Raw genomic sequence first — 12,954 nt, forward strand, 5'->3', positions numbered from 1 at the left:
TATTCACACATTCTCCCTATGACTATGTTGAATGTATGCATAGGGCCCCATTGACCTGACGTATGCCAAAATAGTGGCCTTTTTAGTGTAACTTTGAGCAGGTCGCATTGGGCACACTTTTTTTTTTTTTATATGTCAAGTACATTTTTCTTTTTGCAAAAAGAAAACATTTTTGTTAAAACACATCACCCCAATACAAAGAAAGAAAAATTAAATCAAGCTAAATCCCCCCTCCCCCATCTTCCAGAGCATATATGACCATGGGTACACATTACTGTCACTTATAACAATACAGTACATATACAGAACATGTACAATTCCATTGTATACAAATATAATAACTACAGAGATCTTACAAAAGATGATCAAGCTACAATTAGCAGCATATATACATTACAAGGCTAATATGCAATCGATCGCAACTCGGCCGCAGCATCAGGCATTGAATCCATTCCCTGTCTTTCTATCCAAGGAGTCCATATTTTATCAAACGTGTGTTTAGCATTCCTAGATATGTAAATATATTTTTCCATACGCGTTAGCCAGGTAGCTTTGTTACAAAATTCTGATAATTTAGGAGGTTGGTCACCCAGCCAATGTTGTGCAATAAACTTCCAAGCTACATATAATAGACATGCAATGGCTAAATTAACATGTTCAGAGAGATATATATCTTCCACGTATCCCAGAACACAAGCATATGGTGTAAAATCTACAGAAACCCGATACACAGAAGAAATAAGGGCCACTACCCCTGACCAACACGGTCGCAACTGTATACATTGCCACATCATGTGCATCAAAGTGCCAGGTTCCCCACCGCATCTGGGACAATCAGAAGAGTCCCTAAACCCTATTTCACATAGACAAATTGGTGTTCTTTAAACACGATGTATCAGATATAAATGAGAGATACGATGTGCCTCGTTCATGGATAATCTAGGAATCCGTGATAAAATATCATCCCAATGACTTTCTTCTATGGGCCCAAGATCTATTTCCCATTTACTCCTCAACAGAGAAGGAAATCCATCTAGGAACCTCATCAAGAGACATTTGTACGGAAGAGATATAAGGCCAGAAGTGTGATCAACCTTACTAATAACTCCAATCAGGACAATGTCCATTACTGTTATATCAGTGTTCCTTCCCTCAATTCCGTACGTGTGACGAAGCTGTAGGTACTTATAAAATTGGGTATGAGGGAGATCAAATTCCGACTGCAGACATGAGAATAACTTTAGATCTTGATTTTCCAACAACTGGTCTATTCTACAGACCCCTTTATTCTTCCACAAATCAAAATCTGTTAGGGCATGCAAATGAGACAACCAAGGTGTATCCCAAATAGCTGTATATCGTGTACAACCCTTAATATGTTGCATATCTCTAACACACCACCATATTTTGTGTATCAAATATAGTGTTGGATACGGTTTAGTATGCCGTTTAAATTTATGTGCCTCCAACGCGCAGAGTGAATCCGAACGTAGGAAGTGTTGTAACATCAACTTGGTGGAATCAACTAGGTCATCAATATCCCAACCTACAGCTGAGAAGCCAAATAGTATAATCTAGGATTAGGAACTGCCAGACCTCCGTCCGTCTGATCTCTTTGCAAAGTTTCTAGTTTTATACGTGCATGCCCTGTATTCCAAATGAGAGATCTAAATAACATGTTTACCTTATAAAAGAAAATCATTGGGGTAACCAGATAGGTGCATTGTGTAAAAGATATAATGACTGAGGCATCCATATCATTTTGATTAAATTGCACCTACCAATTACCGATAAATACAATTTACGCCACACATCTAGGTTGAGTTTAAAACGGGCCAGTAAAGGAGTCAAATTTAATTTTTCAAAATCCTCAATCTTCATGAATATTTCCACAGCTAGATATTTAAAAGGATGTAACGCACTTCATAGGGAGATCCTCACATGTTACCTGTGTGGATGGGTTATCTACCTGCATCAGAACAGACTTGGATAAAATAATGGTCAATCCAGAGAATTGACCAAACTCTCCAATAGCAGATATGGCTGCATCAAGGGAGGCAGCATCATCTTCCAAAAATAGTAACGTCATCAGCATATAATGCAAGTTTATCTTCCAGCTCCCCATGACGGAACCCTACCATATCTACCGAACCCCGAATCAAAACTGCTAACGGCTCAATAGCTATTGCAAAGAGCAGTGGAGAAAGCGAGCATCCCTGCCTCGTACCTCTACCTAATTGTAACATACCCGTCAGAAAATTATTTACACGAAGTCTAGCCATAGGTCTGTCATACAGCATCCGAATCCAGGAGATAAATGGGGCACACTTTTTTTTTTTACTGAATAGAAAAGCGTAGACAAAAACGTATATGTATTTTTATGATGTGAGAAAGAGGACGACATATGCAACTGTTGGAGGCATCCTTAAAAGGTATATGTTGAAAGTATTTCCCGACTTGTATGTAAAAAGGATTCCCTAAACGCAGTGTGAATAGGTCCATATGCACACATCATGTAAAAGATACATAGTTTTAGCAGCCATTGCATTAATAGACAGACACACATTTCAGGCAAAGCAAAGAAATTCTCAATCACGAAGTTCCCGCGAAGCAGACCGAGTCCTCTCTCTTTTTTTCTGTAAGTGGCAACATTTTTCTTTTTTATTGCATGACCCTGCTAGTAGAAGTGGTCTTTCAAACCATCATTTCACAGCTCGTTTCCTGGTATACTGATCATGCTCCAGCCCCTTTGTATCTCACAGCATTGGCAGAACATCCACCCTACTCCCTTATTACTCATGTTGTATTAGCCAATCATAATGTGGCATAGTTTGTATATTCTCCCTGCATTTGTGTGGGATTCCTCTGGGTTCTTTAGTTGAATCTCACGCTCCAGAAAAATACATTTAGATTAATTGGCTTCATATGAATTTGGCCCAAGTGTGTTCAAGAAAGAGAATTTAGATGATTGTGAGCTCTATTGGTGACAGGTACTGATGTGAGTGATGACAATCTCTGTATGGCGCTGTGGAATACGTAGCAACGGAAATAAATAATAAAAGTGTAAAGTGCATGTTAAAAGACCTGCAGGTCATGTACAAAGCTTCTCCCAGTGAAAAGATAATAAATCTCCATTCTAGTGACAATGTGTGAGTGAAGAGATCCATAGCATGCTTACATTACAGCTTGCACAGCGCTAGTAGGGATAGAAACAGGCAGAAAATCACAGGCTGAGAAAACAGCTGCAACTTTGAGCATGAACACACTCTTAGGCCCCATGCACCGACCGTAAAAATCGTCCGTAATTGCAGAACACAATTACAGACGCATTCACGGACACGTTCCCGTTTATTTACGGGAAGGTGTCCGGGACGTAGAAGTGTACCGCAAGAGATAGGACATGTCCTATCTTTTGCTTTTTACAGTCCGTGCTCCCGTACTTTGTATGGGAGCACGGGCCGAAAATGCAGGCGGCTGTCCGCGGCCGGCCGTGCCCATAATCATGATTATGGGCACAGCCGTGTGCATGAGGCCTAACTGTACGGTCGCACCTAGTGGTGTCCGTATGCGGACGAAACCCAGCCCACTTGCAGTAGCCAATGGCAGCACAATTTTGCCGGTACTACCCAGCAAAATCATGCAGCCATTAGCCACTGCAAGTGAGCGGGGTTTTCAGCCGCATACGGACACCGCCACGTGGGACCGTCTACTAAAAAGCTGCAGGAAAGTGCTGGAAACTTAAATTCGGTATTGTACTGTATACATTCTTAGCGATGACATGCCTAACTGAGGGTATACAGTAACTTAGACTTCAGTCAGTGTGCACGGAAATTCATCATTAGCCCTTCCACTGCCAAGGACTTATGTAATAAGTCACAACTTTGAACTCTTACCACAACTAGAATATAAGGGCTTAGATCTTGGTATCATATTAAAGCTTAGAATCGTCTTTCAAATAAAGCCAGGTTCAAACCTCAAAAATGAATTATGTGTAACATTCAGGGTGCAGCACTTGTTTGAAGTCGGGGAGCAGAATGAAAAGTTTTACTTTCTGGTCTTGTGTCTTTGTAAGGGAGAGGGGAAGCTGCAAGCGACAACAGTAAGACACATTACAATCTGCTTGTCATCTCTTCTCCTGTACAGCCTCCAGTGACTCCAGGAGGGGATGCAGGAAGTTTTCATCATGTTATCACCCCTCTTATCAATGAGCAATGATATGTGCTCACATTTAGGGATCAATTCTTTTTATTTTATTACTACAGGGGTGAGAAGATGAGCAGTTGCACTTATAATCCCCCCCTGCTCCTAATCAGACCATTTGTCAACTCTGTGACTCGGATGTTTACCGCATCTGGATTGCTGATAGTTTTGTTCTGTGGCATGTATGAACTTTGCACATCCTGAATTTTTATTTTTTGTTGTGCGTCTCAGGCTATACTTGGGTCAGACTTTTAGTCACAAACATAACTTTTTATGCATTCTTTGCACAATGTTATGCTTAGATGCAAAATTGCATGAGAAATAGCCTGAGTGTAAAGTTCTGGGTGGCATGTTCCCAATGTGCCAGGTGTCTATCTATATGGGTATCTTGGGGAGAAGGGGGATAATATGATTTTCTTTATTTTATTAGTGAATGTCAAAAATGTAAAAATTGGCATGGCAGTGAAAGGGTTAAATATCAGCAGATATTCTAAAGAAAGAAAGAAAGAAATACAAAGTCATTAGCTGAAGTGCCACTGGCAAGAATTGTTATTTCCATACCACAACTTCTGCCCACACGGCTGTGTAATAATTGCAGCAAACGCTCACTCATTCAGAGCTTATGGCAGCCTATAGTCTGCAAATGAAAGTCAAACTATAGGTTGCCATACAACAGTCTAGTCTGTAGTCAAAGAAGGTCAGTAACTTTCAATTGGTCCAGCTAAACTAAGTGATTCCAGTAATAACATCTCACTAGTTTGATGCTTTTGCTAATATTTTCACAGCAGATGAAATGTAAAGCTTCTCTCTAGAAGATACATTTTTAAAGAAAACCTATATATTTAATTCAAATTAATCTTTAGACTGATTTTCTTACCTGCTGGGAAAAACTGAGTCTCAGATCTTGGAGTACATCTAAAAGTTTATATGCATCAAACACGTGGGTCACCTGAATTCTTTCAAGAGATGCAACCTGGAATTGAGAGGAAATAGAAATACATCTCTAATTTCAGTTTGTTATGTCAAGAGGACAACAGGAAGAAAATATCTCAAACACTTTGGCAAGTTGGAATTTGGTGGTTTTCCAGAAAAGGCTTTCAGGTTGAGATCTTAAAAGGGTTCTCCAAGTTCATCAAAAATGTGGCCAAAGAGAGGGGGAAATGCAATAAAACAGAAGAGCCGTTACTCACGTACAGATCCCCCGACGTTCCAGATCTGCAGCTCTAGTCCACCCTGCCGCAGTTTGTTGACATGACTGCAGTGATTGCATGCCCGTATCCCTACGTGATCCCTGCAACCAATCACTGGCCTCAGCAGTCCTGTGACGTATGCCCACTGAGAACCAAAAATGGGTGTGGAGGACTGGACTGGCTGCACTGGAACGCCGAGGGGTTTATCGGGTGAGTAATGCCTCTTTTTTTGCTTTATTGCTTTCCCCCCTCGGCCGTATTTTTGATGAACTCGAAAAAACACTTTAACTTCTATTGTCTAAAATGTATTTAATTACATTTCACAGGAAGTCAATTAACCTGTCATGATTTTGCAGCATGGGGGATCCAGAGGGGGGAAATACAAATGCCATTAAGATGTTGACTGGACCAAATCCAAAACTATGGTCTCAAAGCTGTAACAAACTGCTAACCAATAAGCCACTCTGCCATCCTAAAATGGAGCGCTCCAGTAGAAAGTTTCCCAGCATAAAAGTAAATGCAAACAAACCATGAAAACTTAATCTAAAACTTACTTAAAGGCTATGGACACCTTTGCACTGAATTTTTTTTATTGTTCATTTGCTTCCTAATACAAAATAAAAGCAAGGTTCTAAATAGTCTTCATTAGAAATCTATTAAAAATGTCCTTATTCCAAATGTCTTACCATTTTGCTGCTATAGACGGTGTGTAACTCCTTCACATAGCTGTTTGTCCTGCTGTTTCTGACTTAGATCCAACAACACACAGCTCCTGGCTGTGTCGGCTCTCTCTGCTCCAAGTGTTAGCGACAGCAGTAGGGAGGGGGAAGAGGTTGTAAACAGAAGATCAAAGTGTGGAGAGGGAGAAAATAATCCAAGTCTTCAGAGAGGGCAGATCACACAGGTTGTATCAGTGGAGATAGGGAGGAAAGCACGGAGGGGGAATCACACAGGCTGTTATTAGTGTACAGAGGGGAGAGAACCCACAGCAGACTCTGTAGGGGAGGGTAAATTCAGGCACTCCTCAGCACCAGTTTATGTCAGAAAAAGGGAGAGGACATTCCTCATGGGCTGTAGAAGGTGAAAGCAGTACAGGAATGAAGCTGTGCTAGCACATAAGTGCTAGAAAAGACAGCAGCATCATCATGAACACACAGACCTCACCCCCAGTATGTATTATTGGGATGGACACATGACAAAAGTCTGAAACTAGAAGCTGGTTGCTAAACTGTATATCAGGGGGTCTGAAAATGAATTAAAGAATGGAGATTGCCGCCTGAAACTTAGGGAAATTTTTTTTTTATTTACAGGTAACCACAAACGAAAATATTTTTTTCCATATCAAAGATGTCCATAGCCTGCCCTTGCCATAGAACCCCTGGCAGTGGCTATCCGCCAATCCTCTGACATATGATGGTATCACGAGAGGCCGCATAACGGAAAAAATATCATTATATGCAGATGACACTTTGGAGTACTTGGTGGATGATGGTCCTTCCTTGGCTTCTCTCTTTGAGCCGATTGATATATTTGGTAGTTCTTCTGGTCTATCGGTAAATTGGGCCAAATCCGTTATGCTTCCACTTACTCTGTGTTATTGCTCCCGCCAGGACCTCCCTGTACCATTGCAGATAGTCTCCCAATTTACATATTTAGGGATTGAGATCTCCCTTAATATAACAAGATATAGGGAACTGAACCTTGACCCTTTGGTGGTAGCCACTGAGAGGCAGTTGAACACCTGGCGCAAACTTCCTCTGTCACTGTACGGAAGGATTAATTTATTTAAGATGATCTACTTACCTAAATTTTTATATCTATTTAGTGCCTGTCCTATTGTGTTACAAAAAAAAATAATCTTTAAACAGCTTGATAGTATACTGCGATTTATTGGCAGGGTGGCGTTCCTAGGTTCAGCCTGAGTCTATTGCAGGCCCCTAAACGACGGGGGAAATGGCGGCGCCAAATTTTCATATTTATTACTTAGCTTCTCAACTGGTGATTGCTCGTTGGAAGATAGATATAGAGTAATGCAGCCACTGCACTGGCAGGTGCGCTTATGACTTCTTATGAAAGTCTGACAAATTTGTTATACAGATTTAAATCCCCGGGCTGCGTGCCAATGCCACTTCGGACGGTGGCTGTGGCCTGGAGGACAGCGTATGCTCTGCTAAAGGTCATTACGGTCCCCTCATACTCACCTAGGACTCCACTATGGAATAATCCTTGGTTGCCTCATCTTGAATCACTGCCGGGAGCGGTGATGAAGTCGGGGGCAGGGGTCAAATTTCTGGGTCAGGTTTGTAATGCAATGCTGGCTTTGTATCTTTTTCTGAACTTCAGGATAGATATAACATTTCAGGGAAATGGTTTTATTTCATTATCTACAGCTACGGCATGCCTGGAGTGCCCAATTTGGCTCTACGTCACCTGAGGTGGGTTTCTCTGAACTAGAAGACCTTATTGGTGCTCCGGATCTCTCAAAGGTCCTCACTCAATTGTACACCTTCATTACATTCCTGGGTGCTAGACCCTTTGATACGGCATTTCTGCGATGGAGAGATGATGTCCCTAACTTGACAGAGAAGGACTGGCGGGAGGTGGAATCCTCCTTTTTTGATTCAGTAGTGAGTGCAAGGGATTTTCTAATACAGTCTCGGTTTTTGCATAGGATCTATTACACTCCAGTTAGGCTTCAGAGGATGGGAGAATTGACTTCGGATAGTTGTTTTCACTGCCAGTCGGAAGTCGGACCTTTATATATTGTGTGTGGATGTGTCCAAGAGTTGCCCCCTTTTGGTCGGAGGTAGTGGAATTCCTTCATACCCATTACGAATTTCCGCTACTTCTTACCCCTCAGATGTGCCTCTTGGGCATTATGGATGAAGTTATACAAAACCAGCATGATAAGATATTCTTTCGCTTTGTTCTTTTTTGTGCCCGGAAGATTAGAATTATGGCTTGGAAGAGCACAGAAAGTCTGAGTTTAATACACTGGCAGCAACTGGTGAATAAATATATACCTATGTATAAAAAGCTATACCTTAGCAGAAAATGTCAAGATAAATTCGGGAAGATTTGGTCCAGGTGGTTGGAGACTCTAGGAACTGCGGTTTAATTGTCACTTGAGAGTGGCAAAGAGGTGGGGGAGTTAGAGCACAAGGATCAATGTGTGTGAATTGGTTTGATTCAGGTTTAGGTTTGATTTAGTTAGGCTCTCGGAGATGGTAATTTTACATATCCTGTATATGTTCTATAATGAATCTGCTCTGGATTGACATTTCTCTGTGATGCTAATGCCTTTCTGAATGTCTTTTGTTTTGTATTAATTGTATATCGGTACGTGTTTTGTACAACAAAAGTTTTCAAAATAAAGCCTTTTAAAAAAAGATGTCCATAGACTTTAAGTAGGGAAAAGGACATAAAAAACGCTTGACTACTTTACATTACCTATGCTTACCTGTTCATCCTCTTGTTGGGTCTTGGACTGTATTAACTGCAGAAGACGAGTGCCAGCGAGCCCCCCAGTGGTATCTATATAGCACACTCTCTGTTGTAAGCTGGTGGCTACATTAACAGCAATGCTCTGACACAACTAAAATAATTTAACAAAAATAAACCTGTAAGAAGTGTTAAACATAGCATGTGACTTTTTGCCATATGGAAAAATCAGCAAAGCGGTTGTCCACTACTGGACAACTAATGACCTATCCACTGGATAGCTCATCAGTACATGGTCTGTGGGGGTTGACACCCAGACCCCGCACCATTAAGCCGCTCCGGCTGCCTCTGAGCACCGGACGTACATGTCGGAAGCAGTTGGCTCCGGCCACTGAATAGCGGCCGAGCTGCAGCACTGCTCTTATTCAAGGGAATAGGAGCAGAGCTGCAGTTCGGCAGCACGGCCGCTATCCTATGGCTGCTTCCGGCTCCGTACATCGCATAATGGGCCATAACATCTGGTTCCCGAAGGCAGCCGCAGCGGCTTAATGGTGCTGGGTCCGGGTGTCAGACCCGCACCGATGATATACTGATGGCCTTTCCGGTGGATAGGTCATTGGTTGTTCAGTAGTGGACAACCCCTTTAAATAGATTTGTGAAAAGTCTAAATTATTTATTTAATTGTTAACTGAGAGATAAGAATTCTTCATGTTAGCCTCCCGAGAAAATGAAAAACTTTTATACCCCGGATTAAAAGGGAAAGCCATGTGTCATAACTATATGTATATTTAGGTAATGCCTGGAGTTTATGTAAAAGTTTTGATCGACATGGTTATGGATGCAGAGACCCCCACCAATTGCTAGAAAGGTGCAAGCTCTGTACTGAGCACAGCACTCCTTCAGCTGCCTGAGAGCATGTACAGACAGTAGAAGAGCAAGCATGCCCCCCAGTTCCTCTCCCAGGAATTGAAGCAGCAGAGTGATTGTACTCCTTCCCTCTATTTATTGCGGGCGGTCTCCGCATCCAAACCCTTATTGATTTAATTTTTTCATATCTCTTAATGACATGTCAGACCTTTAATGAAATTAGAAATCCTCCTACAAATTCATTATCCCCTGCTATTTCCTACTCAGACAACATGACTTGGGTAGTCATGCCTGGTACAGGATTAAGCGGAGGCCTTTTGCAGGACAATGAGATCTCGAGATCTGCATAGACAAGGTAAATGAATCTTTAAGGGGGAATTAGGATACAAAGGCAAATGCCCGGAGTTTCATTCAAATGTTAGAAAGATACCATATATTATATAATCAGAAACGCATATAATAGAAAAACACTTAGATAAAGGCTACTTTCATTTGTGTCAAACTGTTTGTTGGGGATTGCAGCAGCTTTGGTGTTGTGGTTATACAGTTTCACAACAAACCTGTGTTTTACCACTGCCAGGTGCCCCTGCAATCTCAGTGACTTCTCCTGTATATAGTCCCGAATCCAAGAGGTTGTCTAGTCTGCAAACCAAAGTACAAAAAAAAATTACATGTGTAGTACACTTATCATCTGCACTTCACATAAAACAGGTTTATTGCAAATGGGGGAAGCTACAAGGCTTAGTTCGCACAGTGCAGTTTTTTCCCTTTTTTAGCCAAATCTGCCTCTTGTCTTGTCTTTAGACAGAAGTTTATTTGCAGATCACCAAAAATCACCAAAACAAGGGCTCATCCTTGCTTTATGATGGTGGATGAAACCAATAACATGGTTTCTTTCTTCTCCTATTGCTACCCATGTAACCTGTAGTGCATAGTACAGAAAATTAGAGCTATTTATTTTTAATTTGCACATTTGACACAAGCCTGAAAAAAAGTTGTACTTTTGCCCTCTGAAACAGATGATGCGGACTCCATCTTTATGATTTTTCTTAATCCCAGCAGATTAGAAAATGTTTAGAATATTCAAAAGCACAGCAGTACCTGATGATTTTAGAATGCAGACAACAGAATTGTAAAAAGAGGCAGATACATGGTTACCCTTCGTCTCCCTCCTCCGCTCTATTCATCTCCTATAACCAAGTCTTTCCCAGTTGAAAGATAGCAGTGTGATGCTGTTAATGTTTCCTGTGGAGTAAGGTAATACCTGGCAGTCTACATTCAGATAAAGTGGGGTGTTACTTCCTTCACCTTCCAGAACTTCTATTTACACGGTCACTTTGCTTTTAAGTTGTTACAATCTCAATGCTTCCATCATGCAATCAGTCAACAAGAGTGTCATGAACAGAGAGAATTACTAAGGGCTGTGTTTGCTAAGGCTTTGTTCACATCTGCGCCAGGGTCCCGTTCCGTCTGAGCTTTCCATCGGAACGGGACCCTGACTGACACACATTTGTCTGCATTGTGCAAGGATTCCGTCATTTTGACGAAATCAAAAGCGTAGTCGACTACGGTATTGATTCCGTCAAAACGGCCGAGACAAACGGAAACCATTGGCACCGGATCCGTCACCATTGAAATCAATGGTGATGGCAACGGAAACATTTGGTTTCCGTTTGTGTCAGTCAGGGTCCTGTTCCGACGGAAAGCTCAGACGGAACGTAGGAACGGGACCCTGGCGCAGATGTGAACGAAGCCTAAAACCAATAACACATATAGGAAGGTCTATTTACGAGAATACTATAAAAGTGAAACCATTATTCCAACACACATTGTCATTGTAGACCAATTCTTATTCATTCAAGTGACAAGTTTCACACTTTATTTTATAACATTCCTTTGTTACTAAGCGACTCACTACCTTACTTCGGAGCAGTATAGAATAAATACAATCTTTGGAGTGCCGCATGTTGAATTACCACATACGAAGTGTCTTGTTCTTTAGAGCCTTCCATTTCCAAAAGGAAAAATCTGCAGTCTTTTTTTCAAAATGTTATTTTTTTCCCATGAAAGCTCCTCTAAATTCTTATTTACAATCAGGAACAAGAGAAGATGGTAGATCCCTCCTATAGGAATGGAGGAGGAACTAGAATACAAAGACTTTTGGGAACAGGACGCATTGTGTGTGGAAGATATTTACTAGAGCGTCACTTGAATATAGTCATTTTAAAGATGTTATCTAACCAAAATAACGTAACCTATTTACTGGATAGGTGCTAAGTGTTTGATTGTTGGGTATCCCAAGAGAACAGTTGTCCCGAGTTCCCAGTATAATTGGAGTGGCGGTCACCCATGTGCGCTACTGCTCCATTCATTCTCTATGGGACTGCCAGAGATAGCCGAGTGCTGGGACCCTCAATGATCAAAGACTTATCTCCTTTCCTGTGTATAGATGATAAATTGTTTTTGTGGGATAATACCTTTAAAGGTGTCAAAAATCTCAGAGTAGCCCTAGCCTTAGGCCTCATGCACACGACCATAGCCATGTGCACGGCCGTGATTTTCGGGTCGGCCGGCAGTGGACTGTCAGCCGCGAGCCGCCCGCAAATCGTGGGCCATGCACATGGCCGCGGCCATTATTTTCAATGAGCCCGAACCGCAGAACACGACATGTCCGTTCTTTCTGCGGTGGGGGCTCCCGGGCCATGCACGGACCGTAAAAACTACGGTTGTGTGCATGGCCCCATAGAAATGAATGGGGCCGCAATTGTCCCGTGGATTTTCAGGGGAATTGCGGCCGCAAAAGCACGTTCGTATGCATGAGGCCTTAGTCTTCATTCAAACGTGCATGTCCGATTTCCATCCCCAATAACGGACCGGATTTCTTGCATTTCATGTCCGTGTCCCATCAGTGTGCGTTGTGTATGGCATCAGTGTGCTTTGCGTATGGCATCCGTTTTTCACGTCCGTGATTATCATCTGCAAGCACTTCCTTTTTCTTTATTTTTATTTCTCTGCATTTCTTTAGCAACTGAGGCGCGAAACACGGACAGCACAAGGATGTCATCCATGCGATGTCCACGTTTTTCACGCACCCATAGACTTCAATGGGCGACACGGTCCGCAAAAACCGACCAAAATAGGACATGGTGAGTTTCACACAACGGACAAACGCTGCGTAAAAAGTCACGCATGTCTGAATAGCCCTATTGATTTGCACGGATCCGTGTGCTGTCCGTTATTTCAACGGACGGCACAC

The 12,954-nt window shown here is 42.0% G+C and overlaps 1 protein-coding gene across 2 annotated transcripts in view; it reads right to left on the reverse strand.

Moving 5' to 3' along the window:
- RAD51D (RAD51 paralog D) overlaps positions 1 to 12,954 on the reverse strand; it is a 32,089-nt gene that overhangs the window by 4,118 nt on the left and 15,017 nt on the right. The window contains exons 6-8 of one of the 2 annotated variants that reach the window (XM_075853009.1): positions 10,259 to 10,340; positions 8,851 to 8,985; positions 5,078 to 5,173 (exon numbers count right to left, since the gene is read on the reverse strand). In XM_075853009.1, the coding sequence (XP_075709124.1) occupies positions 5,078 to 5,173; positions 8,851 to 8,985; positions 10,259 to 10,340 (313 nt within the window). The remainder of the gene's footprint in view (positions 1 to 5,077; positions 5,174 to 8,850; positions 8,986 to 10,258; positions 10,341 to 12,954) is intronic. The other variant, XM_075853010.1, reaches the window with a different exon arrangement.

This window comes from Rhinoderma darwinii, chromosome 2 (assembly GCF_050947455.1).
Source record: "Rhinoderma darwinii isolate aRhiDar2 chromosome 2, aRhiDar2.hap1, whole genome shotgun sequence".
Classification (NCBI taxonomy): domain Eukaryota; kingdom Metazoa; phylum Chordata; class Amphibia; order Anura; family Rhinodermatidae; genus Rhinoderma; species Rhinoderma darwinii.